Source organism: Haliotis rubra, unplaced genomic scaffold (assembly GCF_003918875.1).
Source record: "Haliotis rubra isolate DU_JTF1 unplaced genomic scaffold, ASM391887v1 Scf1053, whole genome shotgun sequence".
Lineage (NCBI taxonomy): Eukaryota > Metazoa > Mollusca > Gastropoda > Lepetellida > Haliotidae > Haliotis > Haliotis rubra.
In genome coordinates this window covers 263766-279892 of record NW_025764952.1, presented here as the reverse complement: position 1 = coordinate 279892, position 16127 = coordinate 263766, and the positions used below count along the sequence as shown (strand labels likewise).

The window sequence follows — 16127 nt, the reverse complement described above, 5'->3', positions numbered from 1 at the left end:
ACTGCAAAAGAAACGCAAGTTTCTATGTTCAAAACATACGTTCCAAATGAAATCCTTTTTTAGGACAACAAAGTATACCATTATAGAACCAAGCATTCGAAGATGGTTTTGCCGTTGTTGCCGCTTATTCTTGACCATATCGCCCAAACGCAATCATGTTCATGTTTTTCGTGTGTTTTTGCATGAAGTTTTTGTGTTTCACACAAAATGCATGCATTTCACTCCAATTTGAAGCTTTATAAGGCAGGTCATTCAAAAAAACACCATAGAACACAAAATTGACTGTGACAACGCGTAGAAAACATGCCACGTCTAACTGAACAGCAACGAGGAATCGCCGTTGGAATGTTGCAGACCGGATCCACACCAACTGCAGTGGCCAGGCACTTCAGATGTCACGTGACAACAATCACAAGACTATCCGCAAGGTATCGTCAAACCGGTAATGTTCGAGACCGACCACGTTCAGGACGTCCCAGGGTAACAACGCCAGCGCAAGATCGTCACATCCGGGTTACTCATCTGCGTAATCGACAGCAACGAACAACACAGACGGCTGCAACCATTCAAGGGCCACAACGTCACATCTCTGCAGACACTGTTCGTCGTCGTCTGAGGGCAGCAGGGATCAGATGTCGCCGTCCTTACGTCGGACCGATTCTGACGCAACGTCACCGCCAAAATCGTTTACAGTGGGCGCGACAACACCAGCGTTGGCGACGTCAACAATGGCAGCAAGTGTTGTTTTCTGATGAGTCCAGATTCAACTTGTCCCACGCCGATGGCCGATTACGTGTATGGAGACGACGTAATGAACGTTACGCCAACTGTTGTGTTGTGGAAGCTGACCGCTGGGGAGGTGGAAGTCTCATGGTATGGGGTGGCTTCAGCTACCACCACACAACACGTTTACACGTGTTTCGTCAACGTGTGACTGCTGTAGTCTACAGAGACCAGGTCCTTCAACACCACGTTGTACCGCTATTCCAGGCCCAACCTCAGCTCCAGACGTTCCAGCACGACAATGCTCGTCCTCACACTGCACGGGTCTCTATGGACTTCCTCAGAGGGAACAACATTGCTGTACTGCCCTGGCCCTCTCTGTCCCCGGATATGGCACCAATCGAGCATGTGTGGGATGAAATTGGTAGACGGACACAGACAGCTGCTCAACCTCAAAACCTTAGAGATTTGGAAGCCAGATTGGTCAGGGAATGGAATCAAATTCCCCAAGCCTTCTTTCAGACACTTGTTGACTCGATGAGACGTCGTTGTGCTGCCTGCATTGCAGCCAATGGTGGTCACACGCGCTACTGATGGACACACGGTTTCGTAACATTTTTGGCGTGTGAGGGTGGAGTGACAACATATGCTTTTACAGTAAACTTGAATGTTGTTTTCACCAGAGAACTCGACTCATTTCTTCAACAATCACTTGTCTGTCGTTTTTTCGTAGTGTTACGATTGTTTGTTCCATAGATTCAGAAATATTGACATTTTTACATCAACTTGCGTTTCTTTTGCGGTTCAGTATATAAACTCACTCACTACAGGGAGTTCGTCATATCCAAGTTTATCTGCCTTGTATTATTGCTCTACAATAAGTTCTTGAGATACCTTGAGGGGCACGTGAAGGTGTTTTAGGTGAATGTAACGTCTGATAACTGATGTCATTTGCTTCTAAAAACTGAACCGTCATTGCCATTCTAGTAGAAATGTCAGGTAATATGAAGATTTGTTTATTCTGTTAAATTATGCAAGACACTTGACATGGTTGGCATATCTGGTGAATGATGAAGGGGTAAGTATTAGCCCAGAGACGTCGTGTGTAAATAATAAAGTAGTTGCACATCCATATCAAGTGTCTTGTATTACCCTACCAACTTCTAAATGCCTATCAAACATCAGTTTTGTTAAATTGTTTGATATGTTTCAGCTCCCTTGAAGCCGCACGATACAGGTCAGTATAGTGAGTGAGTGTACGTGAGACTTTGGACCATGTATGGAAGTGTTGAAGACTTACGTTTACGTATGAATGTAAAATGATAATTTCTATACTATTTTAGATGTTCTTAGCCGCAAAATACAGTGGAATAGAATCGACTGCAAACAACGTTTCATTTGATTTGTGAACAATGTATAGTGTTATAATGCCCTGAGTGTGAACATCTTCATTGGGAGATGCCAGCAGTGTTTCAGATAGTGACAAATCCCTATCTATTAGCATAGTTTCTCATCCGATAAGTTTTGCATTATTTTATTAATAGTTCATGTCTTAGAGAATATGAATATGTAGCAAATATAGTAACAATGCAGAGGTCAGTAAGGCTGTTGAACTAATTTGTTTGTTATAGTAAAGTGAATTTGTTTGATAAACATCACATCTGACAATCACATAACATGTTTCAGTTCCCTTGATAGAGAAGCAGCCTGAAGCGGTGCAGCCTGAAGCAGACCCTTCCGGTGAGTATAGTGACGTGTTGTTATTGACATCACTGAAAGATGTGTTATATTGAAAGTATATTTTAATATATGTTGTTTCAAGAATCAATAGTGTTTTCTTGTGTCCTTCGCTGTATAACATATTTCTTAAACTATGAAATTATTACTGCCATTTATAGAAACAACGTTCAGGTTTTGTGTGAATCAACTGTGATGTCTATTTTGACAGAATCACCAGGAAACGAGGATACACATAAGATTGTTCCCGACACTGACAAGCAGCTGACAGGTATATATATAAACTGCGAGTTTTGTATCAACTTTGTTTTTGTGAGACAGTTCATCTCTAACATTCCCACTTAGGTAACGGAACAAATGGTTTCCTTCAACTTCGCTGTGGTGCCATCAAGCGACAGTTCACAAATTGAGCAATTGATTTGATGGTTAATGAATGGATGGTTCCCTGAGAGAAGATTTTACTACAATGAATGGACACAGAAATGTATGATTTACTGAGTTATATCTACTAACTTCTTTCAGTGTTTGGTATTATCTCTATCTAACAGATCAGCCGCCCAGGGAGAAGGACATCAGTGACCTGTTCGTGGAAACTGAGGGTTACCGGGAGGTTAAAGACAAACTGGAAACACTTGGCCACGTGACAATAACTGGTGGTCCCGGAGCAGGTAAAACATCCGTGGCCCTGATGTTAGGAGCTGAATACAGGAGACAGGGGTATGAAGTGGTACTGGTTGAGGACGTTGGTACTTTCCAGTTGTCTGATATTCTGTCTAAGGACAAAGAGGTCTGTGTCATATTCGATGACATATTTCAGAACGTTGGGCCATCCATGGACGTACATCGCCTGAGACAAGTTCTGTATGAGCTCCATGGACATCTTGAACCCTGGAAAACCAAGTTGGAAAGAAGTTACAACATCCTGCAGCAGACACCAGGAACAAAACAAAGAAGAAAAGATCGTCTGAACTTGTATTTTATATTTACCACAGATTCCAACAACCTTGAACAAGCAAGGCCAAAACTCAACGAACCTATGTTGTTCCAAAACTCTTCAGTAGTAGACTTGACCAACTTGAAGACAGGTGAAGAGAAGAAGGCCATATGGCTGAAACATAAAGATCATTCCGACTGTAAAACTGAGGTCAACGTGGACATAATTATAGCATACGAGGAAAAGGTTGGGTTTCCTCTAGCATGCACGCTTTTCTCAAGGTATGCTTCCTTTCAAAAACGAAAAGAATCGTTTTTTGAAATGCCTAAATTCCATCTAAAACAGGAACTGCATAAGAACATAAATCACTTGGACGATCAGTCAGTAAAGTTCCTGTCAAGGTCATTATGTGGAGGTGAACAGAATACAAGAACACACCACACTGGATCTGACAACAGAATACAAGACACACACCTGAAGGATGTTTTAGACCTGGTCTCATGTTCCCATCCTCTAACACAAGACATGTGTATGTCTGCCATATTGGATACTAAACCAGAGCTGCTCCTCCATAACTGTAGTTTAAAGTTCATCTGTGACCATGTACGTGATCAGCAGCATGACTACGCTCCAGCAGAACAGACTGTCATTTATTTCCCAGGTGCTCACAGTGACGTCATTACTGCCAGGCTGGCTGAAGCTGTTGCTGATGGCACGTTCAGTAACTACATCATGCATCCCATCTGGAAAAGGAAAGAAGTGGCAGACAAAGTGCATCAAATGTTTCCAGATGACGGAACCAAGTCTCATGATACAAAGCACTGCATTCTCCATTATGCCTGTTTCCTCGGGAACAACGACATCATAGACCGACTCCTCCACCATTGTGACGTCAACAGACGTGCTGTGAATGGTTGGACGCCAGTTATGTTTGCAGTTGCTGGTGGACAGATGGATAGTTTGAAAATTCTAGTGGTTCATAAAGCTGATATCACAGTGTGTGATGCCATGAACAATAACCTGTTACATTTGGCTTGTCAATATGGAAACATTTCACTTGTCCAATATGTTGAAAAAAAGCTGAAGAAAAGTAACACTTGTCATATCAACAGTCGAGGAGTGAATGGCTGGACACCGATTATGCATGCAATTGTCACGGGCAAGAATGATCTCTTTGATTATCTAGTCAAACAAGGCAGAAGTGATTTAACCTCACGGGACAGCAACAACAGCACTGTTCTTCATCTGGCATGTATGTATGGGAATGGAACCATAGTTAATTCGTTGTTGCCATCAACAGACAAATATTGTCACGGGAAAAACGGAATGACGCCTGTGATGTGTGCTCTATTGTCAGGGAGGATGTATATGTTCAACCTACTCGTATCACAAAATTCTGACCCGTCATTGACTGACGATGATAACAACAGTCTGCTTCATTTAGCCTGCCTTTTTGATGACATACCCGACATTCTACTGACAAAGATTGACGCTGAAATTCAAGGAAATCACGGTTGGACACCTCTAATGAAGGCAGCTGTCAATGGAGCAAAACATGCATTTGACCAGCTGGATAAAGCAAAGGCTAATCTTTACCTGAAAGACGACTACAACAACAATATCCTTCACCTGGCATGTCATGGTGGACATGTTTCCATTGTGAAACATCTGCTGACAGTGTATGACATCAACAGTCGTGGGAATAAAGGATGGACGCCAGTTATGTATGCAGCTGCCAGTGGCGCAAAGGACGTGTTTGACCTGCTTGTGTCTAAGGGTGCTGACTTATCCTTGAAGGATGACTACAACAACTCTGTATTTCACTTAGCATGTGTAGGTGGGAACCTATCCATTGTGGAATGTCTGCTGCCAAAATCTGAAGTCAACAATTCGGATTACCTCGGGCAGACTGCACTTATGAAAGCTGCCGAGTCGGGACACATTCAAGTTTTCGATTTTCTTGTGTCAAAAAATGTTGATCTTAAACTGACTGACGACTTCAATAACACCGTCTTACATTTTGCATGTGAGGGAGGGAATGTAGACATTCTTCAACATCTGCTGTCAACAGCTGATCTCAATGCGAGGGGAACAAATTGCTGGTCACCAGTTATGGTAGCGGCTCGATTTGGAAAGTCAAATGTTTTCAACTTGCTTGTTTCAAAAAAAGTGGATCTCACTCTGAAAGACGACCACGGCAACAACATGCTTCACCTCGCATGTCAGGGAGGAAACATGTCGATCACAGAGCATCTGCTACCACTGTTTGACGTCAACAGCCGTGGACAGGATGACAGGACGGCTGTGATGTACGCAGCTCTGGATGGAGCGAAGAATGTGTTTGATCTGCTTGTCTCAGGGGGAGCTGATACTTCGCTGAAAGATGACCACAACAATTCTGTGTTTCATTTAGCTTGTCTGGGTGGAAATAAGTCAATAGTGGAACAACTACTTCCAAATGTTGACATCAACAGTTTGGGAGACAGTGGGAGAACAGCAATCATGAAGGCAGCTTCAGCCAGAAACAAAAATGTTTTTGATTTTCTGGTCTCAAAGAACGCCGACGTGAAGGTGATTGATGACTACAGAGACAGTGTCCTTCACTCAGCATGTAAGGGAGGCGAGTCCACGATCGTTCAGCTTGTTCTCCAAATGCTTGACGTCAATACAAGGGGAAAGAAGGGTTTGACACCAGCGATGATAGCAGCCTCGTTAGGAAACAGGCATCTGTTCAACGTGCTTGTGTCACAGCAAGCAGATCTCACTCTTACTGACGACCATGGTAACAACATGCTGCATCTCGCCTGTCAGGGAGGAAACAGGTCCAGCATAAAGCATCTGCTTCCACTGTTTGACATCAACACTCGTGGACAAGATGGCAGGACAGCTGTGATGTACACAGCCCTAAATGGAGTGAAGAGTGTCTTTTACCTCGTCTCTGAGAGAGCTGACCTGTCACTGAAGGATGATTACAACGCGCCCATATTTCATTTAGCTTGTCGTGGTGGGAACACTTCAATTGTAGAATACCTCTTACATCAGAGTGATATCAATCACCGGGGATTCAACAACAGAACAGCTATAATGGAGGCAGCTTTGGCAGGCAAAGCTAATGTTTTTCATGTTCTTGTGTCAAAGGCAGCTGAGCTGAATCTGACCGACAACTACAATGATAACGTTCTACATTTTGCATGTCTTGGCGGAGACACAGCTATTGTAAGGAATCTTCTGAAGATGATTGACATAAATGCTAAAGGACGAAATGGCTCCACACCAGTTATGCATGCAGCTTGGGCTGGACAGAAGAATGTGTTCAGCCTCCTTGTGTCACAAAGCGTTGAGATGAAGTTGCTGGATCTCTCCAGGAACAATTTACTGCATCTTGCTTGTCAGGGAGGAAACACGTCCATCATAAAGTATCTCCTGCCTCTGTTTGACATCAACAGTCCGGGAGAAGATGGATGGACGCCAATAATGATGGCAGCTCTCAGTGGAAAGAAGGATGCTTATGATCTGATTGCAGCAAATGGGGGTATTCCATCTTTGACGACTCCACAGAATGATAATGTTCTTCACGCAGCTTGTCAAGGTGGGAACAAAGCCATTGTTAGGAAGGTGATTGACAGCTTTGGCATCAATACAAGAGGTAAGAATGGTTGCACGCCTCTGATGAGAGCTGTTGTTGGAGGCCATATGAGTGTGATGAAGTTCCTGATGTCCCGGGGTGCTGACCATACTCTGGTGGACAAGGATGGACTCACCCTTCTACATCTTGCTTGTAGGTATGGCCACCATGACATTGTGAAGCATATATCAGACAAGTTCAATATAGACACTCAAGACAAAGGTGGTTTAACATGCATTATGACATCAGCGTTATATGGACAAGTAGCAGTGTTTGACTACCTGAGAAGTAGAGGCGCTGATCTGACACTGGTTGACACCACAGGTGATGACGCCTTAATTATTGCCTTTAAAGTGAACTGCAGACAAATCATAGAAACACTTACATCAGGTGGAGAGTCAGAGAGGAATGTCAAGCCATTGAATGACATAATGAGGTCAATAGTGAGGGCTGATGTGTACCATCTGAATATGTACGAACCAGACAGAGCCTAACTTCGGGAGCTGACAAATGAAACTGACCCACGGAACTATGAAAAAAACTAGTGAAATCAAGTCTTACGTACACCAGCTGAATGTTTACAGAAACAGAAAGTAACTCCGAGACCTGGCAGTTACTGGAGACAGAAAAAGGAGCAAACTCAAGATATCAATATGGAATAAAAAGATGAAGTCAACTGTGATGGCTGACGTGGACTATCTGAACATAAACATGCCAAACAGGGAGTCAGAGATGAAACAAATAAAGATAAATTCCCGGCTATGGCTGACGTGGACCATCTGAACATATACAAGCCAAACAGGGAGTCAGAGATGAAACAAGTAAAGATAAATTCCCCGCTATGGCTGACGTGGACCATCTGAACATATACAAGCCAAACAGGGAGTCGGAGATGGAACAGGTAAAGATAAACCCCCCCTATGGCTGACGTGGACCATCTGAACATATACAAGCCAAACAGGGAGTCAGAGATGAAACAAATAAAGATAAATTCCCCGCTATGGCTGACGTGGACCATCTGAACATATACAAGCCAAACAGGGAGTCAGAGATGAAACAAGTAAAGATAAATTCCCCCCTATGGCTGAAGTGGACCATCTGAACATATACATGCCAAACAGGGAGTCAGAGATGAAACAAATAAAGATAAATTCCCCGCTATGGCTGACGTGGACCATCTGAACATATACAAGCCAAACGGGGAGTCGGAGATGAAACAAGTAAAGATAAATTCCCCGCTATGGCTGACGTGGACCATCTGAACATATACAAGCCAAACAGGGGGTCGGAGATGGAACAGGTAAAGATAAATTCCCCGCTATGGCTGACGTGGACCATCTGAACATATACAAGCCAAACAGGGAGTTGGAGATGGAACAGGTAAAGATAAATTCCCCGCTATGGCTGACGTGGACCATCTGAACATGTACAAGCCAAACAGGGAGTTGGAGATGGAACAGGTAAAGATAAATTCCCCGCTATGGCTGACGTGGACCATCTGAACATATACAAGCCAAACAGGGAGTCGGATATGGAACAAATAAAGATAAATGCCCCGCTATGGCTGACGTGGACCATCTGAACAGGTACAAGCCAAACAGGGAGTCAGATACGAAACAGGTAAAGATAAATTCCCCGCTATGGGGTCAGCTTGAACGTCTACAGTTACAGAAATCTTTGGTAAAGAGGACGATTACTAAGCTTGAAGGACTTCAGTTAAAGACGTCCGTGCTACTGGAGGCAATTACGTAGCTTGAAGGTCTACAGTTAAAGAAATCATTGATGAAGGGGCAAGTACTACAGCTGAAAAAGTCCAGATCTGATTCTGACTCATCAAATTCCAGAGAAGATATCATGAAAATAGCCTGAAGAGGCAGCAATGAGTCGTTTGACATAATGAGGAACATGCATGATGTGCGTGCATAAACTATTCACTGAATGTAGGTAATATAGTTAGCATTGAACGTTGTATCATAATGGACAGAAGAGAGCTGTTGTAGAAGTATAGCATTGAACGTTGTATCATAATGGACAGAAGAGAGCTGTTGTAGAAGTATAGCATTGAACGTTGTATCATAATGGACAGAAGAGAGCTGTTGTAGTAGTATTACATTGAACGTTGTATCATAATGGACAGAAGAGAGTTGTTGTAGTAATATTACATTGAACGTTGTATCATAATGGAAAGACGGGAGCTGTTGTAGTAGTATTACATTGAACGTTGTATCATAATGGACAGAAGAGAGCTGTTGTAGTAGTCTTACATTCAACGTTGTATCATAATGGACAGAAGAGAGCTATTGTAGGTGTATTACAATGAACGTTGTATCATAATGGACAGAAGAGAGCTGTTGTAGTAGTATTACATTGAACGTTGTATCATAATGGAAAGAAGAGAGCTGTTGTAGTAGTATTACATTGAACGTTGTATCATAATGGACAGAAGAGAGCTATTGTAGTTGTATTACAATGAACGTTGTATCATAATGGAAAGAAGAGAGCTATTGTAGTTGTATTACAATGAACGTTGTATCATAATGGACAGAAGAGAGCTTTTGTAGTAGTATTACATTGAACGTTGTATCATAATGGACAGAAGAGAGCTATTGTAGTTGTATTATAATGAACGTTGTATCATAATGGACAGAAGAGAGCTATTGTAGTTGTATTACATTGAACGTTGTATCATAATCGACAGAAGAGAGCTATTGTAGAAGTATTACAATGAACGTTGTATCATAATGGGCAGAAGAGAGCTGTTGTAGAAGTATTACAATGAACGTTGTATCATAATGGAAAGAAGAGAGCTGTTGTAGTAGAATTATATTGAACATTGTATCATAATGGACAGAAGAGAGCTATTGTAGAAGTATTACAATGAACGTTGTATCATAATGGGCAGAAGAGAGCTGTTGTGGTAGTATTACATTGAACGTTGTATCATAATGGAAAGAAGAGAGCTGTTGTAGTAGTATTACATTGAACGTTGTATCATAATGGAAAGAAGATAGCTGTTGTAATAGTATTACAATGAACGTTGTATCATAATGGACAAGAAGAGAGCTGTTGTAGTAGTATTACAATGAACGTTGTATCATAATGGACAGAAGAGAGCTGTTGTAGTGTTATTACATTGAACGTTGCATCATAAGTGACAGAAGAGAGCTGTTGTAGTAGTATTACAATGAACGTTGTATCATAATGGACAGAAGAGAGCTGTTGTAGTAGTATTACAATGAACGTTGTATCATAATGGACAGAAGAGAGCTATTGTAGTAGTATCACATTGAACGTTGTATCATAATGGAAAGAAGAGAACCGTTGTAGTAGTATTACAATGAACGTTGTATCATAATGGAAAGAAGAGAGGTGTTGTAGTAGTATTAAAATGATTTGGTTTAAGGTACTGTTTGTACATTCCTTGTATGTATACTTCGGTACAGTGTTGTGGGCCATACGCCCTGTGTACAACATGGTCCATATGTATACAGTGATAAATTATAAAGTCCTTATACAATTACAGCAAGACGGAGATTTAGGGCATGAAGGACATACCAATTCAATAACAGGTGATACAAAAACTTGACAAGGTCTTTATACAAGTACATCGATGCATGGAAAGTATAACAGTCTTTATACGGAGATGCATCTGTTTTTACAAAGCACTTGTGTATCAAATCATGGAAAATATAACAGTCCTTATACGGAGATGCATCTGTTTTTACAAAGCACTTGTGTATCAAATCATGGAAAATATAACAGTCCTTATGCGGAGATGCATCTGTTTTTACAAAGCACTTGTGTATCAAATCATGGAAAATATAACAGTCCTTATACGGAGATGCGTCTGTTTTTACAAAGCACTTGTGTATCAAATCATGGAAAATATAACAGTCCTTATACGGAGATGCATCTGTTTTTACAAAGCACTTGTGTATCAAATCATGGAAAATATAACAGTCCTTATACGGAGATGCATCTGTTTTTACAAAGCACTTGTGATCAAATCATGGAAAATATAACAGTCCTTATACGGAGATGCATCTGTTTTTACAAAGCACTTGTGTATCAAATCATGGAAAATATAACAGTCCTGATACGGAGATGCAACTGTTTTTACAAAGCACTTGTGTATCAAATCATGGAAAATATAACAGTCTATGTACGGTGATGCATAATTTTACAGGGTACTATATAAGTACATCAAGACATGGAAGATATAACAGTCCATATACAGTGATGCAGAAATAAACAAGGTACTCATTCAGGTTCAATGTATGGAAGATAGAACCGTCTATATGCGACGATGCAATAGATTTTACAAGGTACTTATACAAGTGTATCAAAGGATAGAAGTCAACAGGACATAACAGTCCATGTACAGTGATGCATAATTTTACGGGGTACTATATAAGTACACCAAGGCCTGGAAGATATAACAGTCCATATACAGTGTTATATAATTTTACAGGGTAATTATACAAGAGCTTTAAGGCAAAGACTTGAGGCATGGAGAATATAACAAACTTGAAATATCAATGATGTAAATTTCCTGATAAATAAGTATAGTATGTTGCGTTACGCTTCAATAGCGTTTCGTTGTGAGAATTATACATTTTGTTAAACATCCACATTACGTATTTATCAGACAATATGTGTGTAATATTGTCTAACACTTAATTTTTAATACACCAATGTACTTTGTGTCAAATAATTTGAATGATGATATTTGTGTAAGAGTTCCTATGGTATCCATTGTCACGTAATTACTGCAACTGATTACATCTTTGTGCCAAGAGACATGGTAGCTGTGACAGGAAACTGAAGGTGCCTGTTTAGACACTTTCACTGTTACTGTTTAGACACTTTCACTGTTACTGTTTAGACACTTTCACTGTTACTGTTTAGACACTTTTACTGCAACTGTGTAGACACTTTCACTGTTACTGTTTAGACACTTTCACTGTTACTTGTTTAGACACTTTCACTGTTACTGTGTAGACACTTTCACTGTTACTGTGTAGACACTTTCACTGTTACTGTTTAGACACTTTCACTGTTACTGTTTAGACACTTTCACTGTTACTGTTTAGACTCTTTCACTGTTACTGTTTAGACACTTTTACTGTTACTGTTTAGACATTTTCACTGCTAATGTTTAGACTCTTTCACTGTTACTGTGTAGACACTTTCACTGTTACTGTTTAGACACTTTCACTGTTGCTGTTTAGACACTTTCACTGTTACTGTTTAGACTCTTTCACTGTTACTGTTTAGACACTTTCACTGTTACTGTTAAGACACTTTCACTGTTACTGTTTAGACTCGTTCACTGTTACTGTTTAGACATTTTCACTGTTACTGTTAAGACACTTTCACTGTTACTGTTTAGACACTTTCACTGTTACTGTTTAGACTCTTTTGCCGCGAATGTCATGAAATTTTGTACATTTTTCTTTTGTTTAATAGTAGATCTCGATATATTATATTGACATTTGTTTTGTTTAATAGTAGATCTCGATATATCATATTGACATTTGTTTTGTTTAATAGTATATCTCGATATATCATATTGACATTTTCCCTCAATTCTCTCAGATGCGTTCCCTTAAATATACTCAAAGGCAAAGGTTATTGTGATTGACTTGGTGTTAGATCTGCGAATTAACAACTGATGATTTCTATGACGGTTTTTTTTAATATGGCAAGAAAGTCATTCCCCAACAGGATTGCAAATGGAACATTTTAAACTTTTCTGGCGCACACATGCTACTGTAGTCACAGTGAGGGAAAGGTCAAAATGGAATTCACACAGTCAGTAAAGTGTATGTTCATCGTCAGCTTTGATGCATGCCTGACACATTCCCTCACAGAGCCAACCAAACATCACAAAATAATCTCGTGGAATGGTATTCCATATCTGTGGAAGCACCTGGCAGAGTTCCTGAAGCGTGACTGGAGGTTTTGGCAAACGTCTCGATTTCCTCTCCATATTTTCCCAGACGTGTTCGATAGGGGACAGATCTGGAGATTTAGCATCAGTGCGGTGCAAGGGGAATCTTGATTCGCCAGTGAACAGAACACGTCTCTACTCACGTGTTCTCCACCGAAAGTGCTGTCTGCACCACTGCTGTCGTAGACGTTGGTGACGTAATGTCGAAATTTGTCGGATGCTAGAACGACTAACACTTATCCCATGTGCATCCAGACACACACGAATGGTCCTTGGCGATACCCTGTTGACATCAGGAACTGTTCGTGTTGTCAGTGTGGCTGGTTGGAATCTTTGAGGCAGATGGATGCTTCGACTACAACGACCGTTGCGTGGCGTGGTTACAGATGGACGACCACTTCGGGGACGGTTTGCAACGACGGCGTTTTGTTGACAACGTCTCCACAAGTGGCATATGGTGTTCATTGCTTGGCCGTTAAACTGCTGTGCACTGTTGCGCTTGGGTGTCCAAGTTTCAAGCATTCCAATGGCTCGCCATCTTTCATTTTCAGTTAGCCGTGGCATAGAGAAATGCATGCAGATTCTTCCAAAGTTGTGTTTCTAGGACCCGGCGACGTTTCAATAGCGACAGTGATTCGAGGTTTAGAGCCACACTATTTAAAGGGCACATGTTCTATGCCTTTTTGTCTTGAAAACACGAAAAACGCATGCGAAACAAACCCTACCGACAGGGCCCTCTTTGGGTTATGGATTAAGTGTATTATACAGAATATTAAGGTGTGTTATCAAACGTTTCTCAGTTCTATAAACAAATGTGTTGATCACACTAACTTTTGCCTGTGAGTATATATGCTTTTGGAAGACAGCAATAACAAAGATTTATTTCGGAATCACCATCATATATAACTCACTTTCAAGACAAAACTGACCAACATGTTGTTACTGTCTTTGTGTTGTTGAAGAGGAAGAGTCATTGATGAAAGGTATTTAGGATTAGTTTTGCTGTTTATGCAGATGTTGTTTGTGTTTATCATCATGATCAGGTCAAGTATAGCGTTATTCCTGATAAGTATTTAGTGCTTTCTGAATTGTGTTTCCATACCCAATGAAAAACGCATTTGTGCCGTCCATTGAACACTAAGTGTATGCAGGTTTGTATTTCACTGTACGAGTACCGCGTCTAGCATGTGATCACACCTCTTCCAGTGGTTTACAATTGACGTTTTTATGTTTGATGAACATGTTGTTTCTGGCTTTTAGTTGCTGAAGACTAAGAGTCACTGATGAAAGGTATTGAGGATTAGTATGGTTTTCTATGCAGGAGCTATGTGTGTATACAATGTCCACAAGGAGAAGTATATTTACTGTTATTTCTAAGTACTTGCTGCTTTCTGAATGTTGTTTCCATACTCAGTAAAAACAGCATTAGAAAACCACCACAGCACCATCTGACTCTGTCGTCCAGTGAGCTGTATCTCTATGCAGGATGTAATAGACTGTACAACTGCTGTGTCTGGCGTGTGATCACACCTCTTCAAGTCGTTATGATTTCCTGGCTGTGCCTCTATGCAGGATGTAATAGACTGTACAATTACTGTGTCTGGCATGTGCTCACACCTCTTCAAGTCGTTATGATTTCCTGGCTGTATATCTATGCAGGATGTAATAGACTGTACAACTACTGTGTCTGGCGTGTGATGACACCTCTTCAAGTCGTTATGATTTCCTGACTGTATCTCTATGCAGGATGTAATAGACTGTACAACTGCTGTGTCTGGCATGTGATCACACCTCTTCAAGTCGTTATGATTTCCTGGCTGTGCCTCTATGCAGGATGTAATAGACTGTACAACTGCTGTGTCTGGCGTGTGATCACACCTCTTCAAGTCGTTATGATTTCCTGGCTGTATATCTATGCAGGATGTAATAGACTGTACAACTACTGTGTCTGGCATGTGATCACACCTCTTCAAGTCGTTATGATTTCCTTGCTGTATCTCTATGCAGGATGCAATAGACTGTACAACTGCTGTGTCTGGCATGTGATCACACCTCTTCAAGTCATTATGATTTCCTGGCTGTGCCTCTATGCAGGATGTAATAGACTGTACAACTGCTGTGTCTGGCGTGTGATGACACCTCTTCAACTCGTTATGATTTCCTGGCTGTATCTCTATGCAGGATGTAATAGACTGTATAACTGCTGTGTCTGGCATGTGATCACACCTTTTCAAGTCGTTATGATTTCCTGGCTGTGCCTCTATGCAGGATGTAATAGACTGTATAACTGCTGTGTCTGGCATGTGATCACACCTCTTCCAGTGGTTTACAATTGACGTTTTTATGTTTGATGAACATGTTGTTTCTGGCTTTTAGTTGCTGAAGACTAAGAGTCACTGATGAAAGGTATTGAGGATTAGTATGGTTTTCTATGCAGGAGCTATGTGTGTATACAATGTCCACAAGGAGAAGTATATTTACTGTTATTTCTAAGTACTTGCTGCTTTCTGAATGTTGTTTCCATACTCAGTAAAAACAGCATTAGAAAACCACCACAGCACCATCTGACTCTGTCGTCCAGTGAGCTGTATCTCTATGCAGGATGTAATAGACTGTACAACTGCTGTGTCTGGCGTGTGATCACACCTCTTCAAGTCGTTATGATTTCCTGGCTGTGCCTCTATGCAGGATGTAATAGACTGTACAATTACTGTGTCTGGCATGTGCTCACACCTCTTCAAGTCGTTATGATTTCCTGGCTGTATATCTATGCAGGATGTAATAGACTGTACAACTACTGTGTCTGGCGTGTGATGACACCTCTTCAAGTCGTTATGATTTCCTGACTGTATCTCTATGCAGGATGTAATAGACTGTACAACTGCTGTGTCTGGCATGTGATCACACCTCTTCAAGTCGTTATGATTTCCTGGCTGTGCCTCTATGCAGGATGTAATAGACTGTACAACTGCTGTGTCTTGCGTGTGATCACACCTCTTCAAGTCGTTATGATTTCCTGGCTGTATATCTATGCAGGATGTAATAGACTGTACAACTACTGTGTCTGGCATGTGATCACACCTCTTCAAGTCGTTATGATTTCCTGGCTGTATCTCTATGCAGGATGCAATAGACTGTACAACTGCTGTGTCTGG

The 16127-nt window shown here is 41.1% G+C and overlaps 1 protein-coding gene across 11 annotated transcripts in view; it reads left to right on the top strand.

Annotated features, from left to right (window-relative positions):
* Positions 1–16127, top strand: part of LOC124276724 (serine/threonine-protein phosphatase 6 regulatory ankyrin repeat subunit B-like) — a 240462-nt gene that overhangs the window by 23965 nt on the left and 200370 nt on the right. For 10 of the 11 annotated variants that reach the window (XR_006898641.1, XR_006898644.1, XR_006898640.1 and 7 more), the window contains 3 exons: positions 1937–1960; positions 2410–2463; positions 2672–2731. Coding sequence is in view for 6 of the 11 variants with exons in the window: in XM_046712385.1 (XP_046568341.1) it covers positions 1937–1960; positions 2410–2463; positions 2672–2731 (138 nt within the window). In the remaining 5 variants the exon portion in view is untranslated. The remainder of the gene's footprint in view (positions 1–1936; positions 1961–2409; positions 2464–2671; positions 2732–16127) is intronic. The other variant, XM_046712368.1, reaches the window with a different exon arrangement.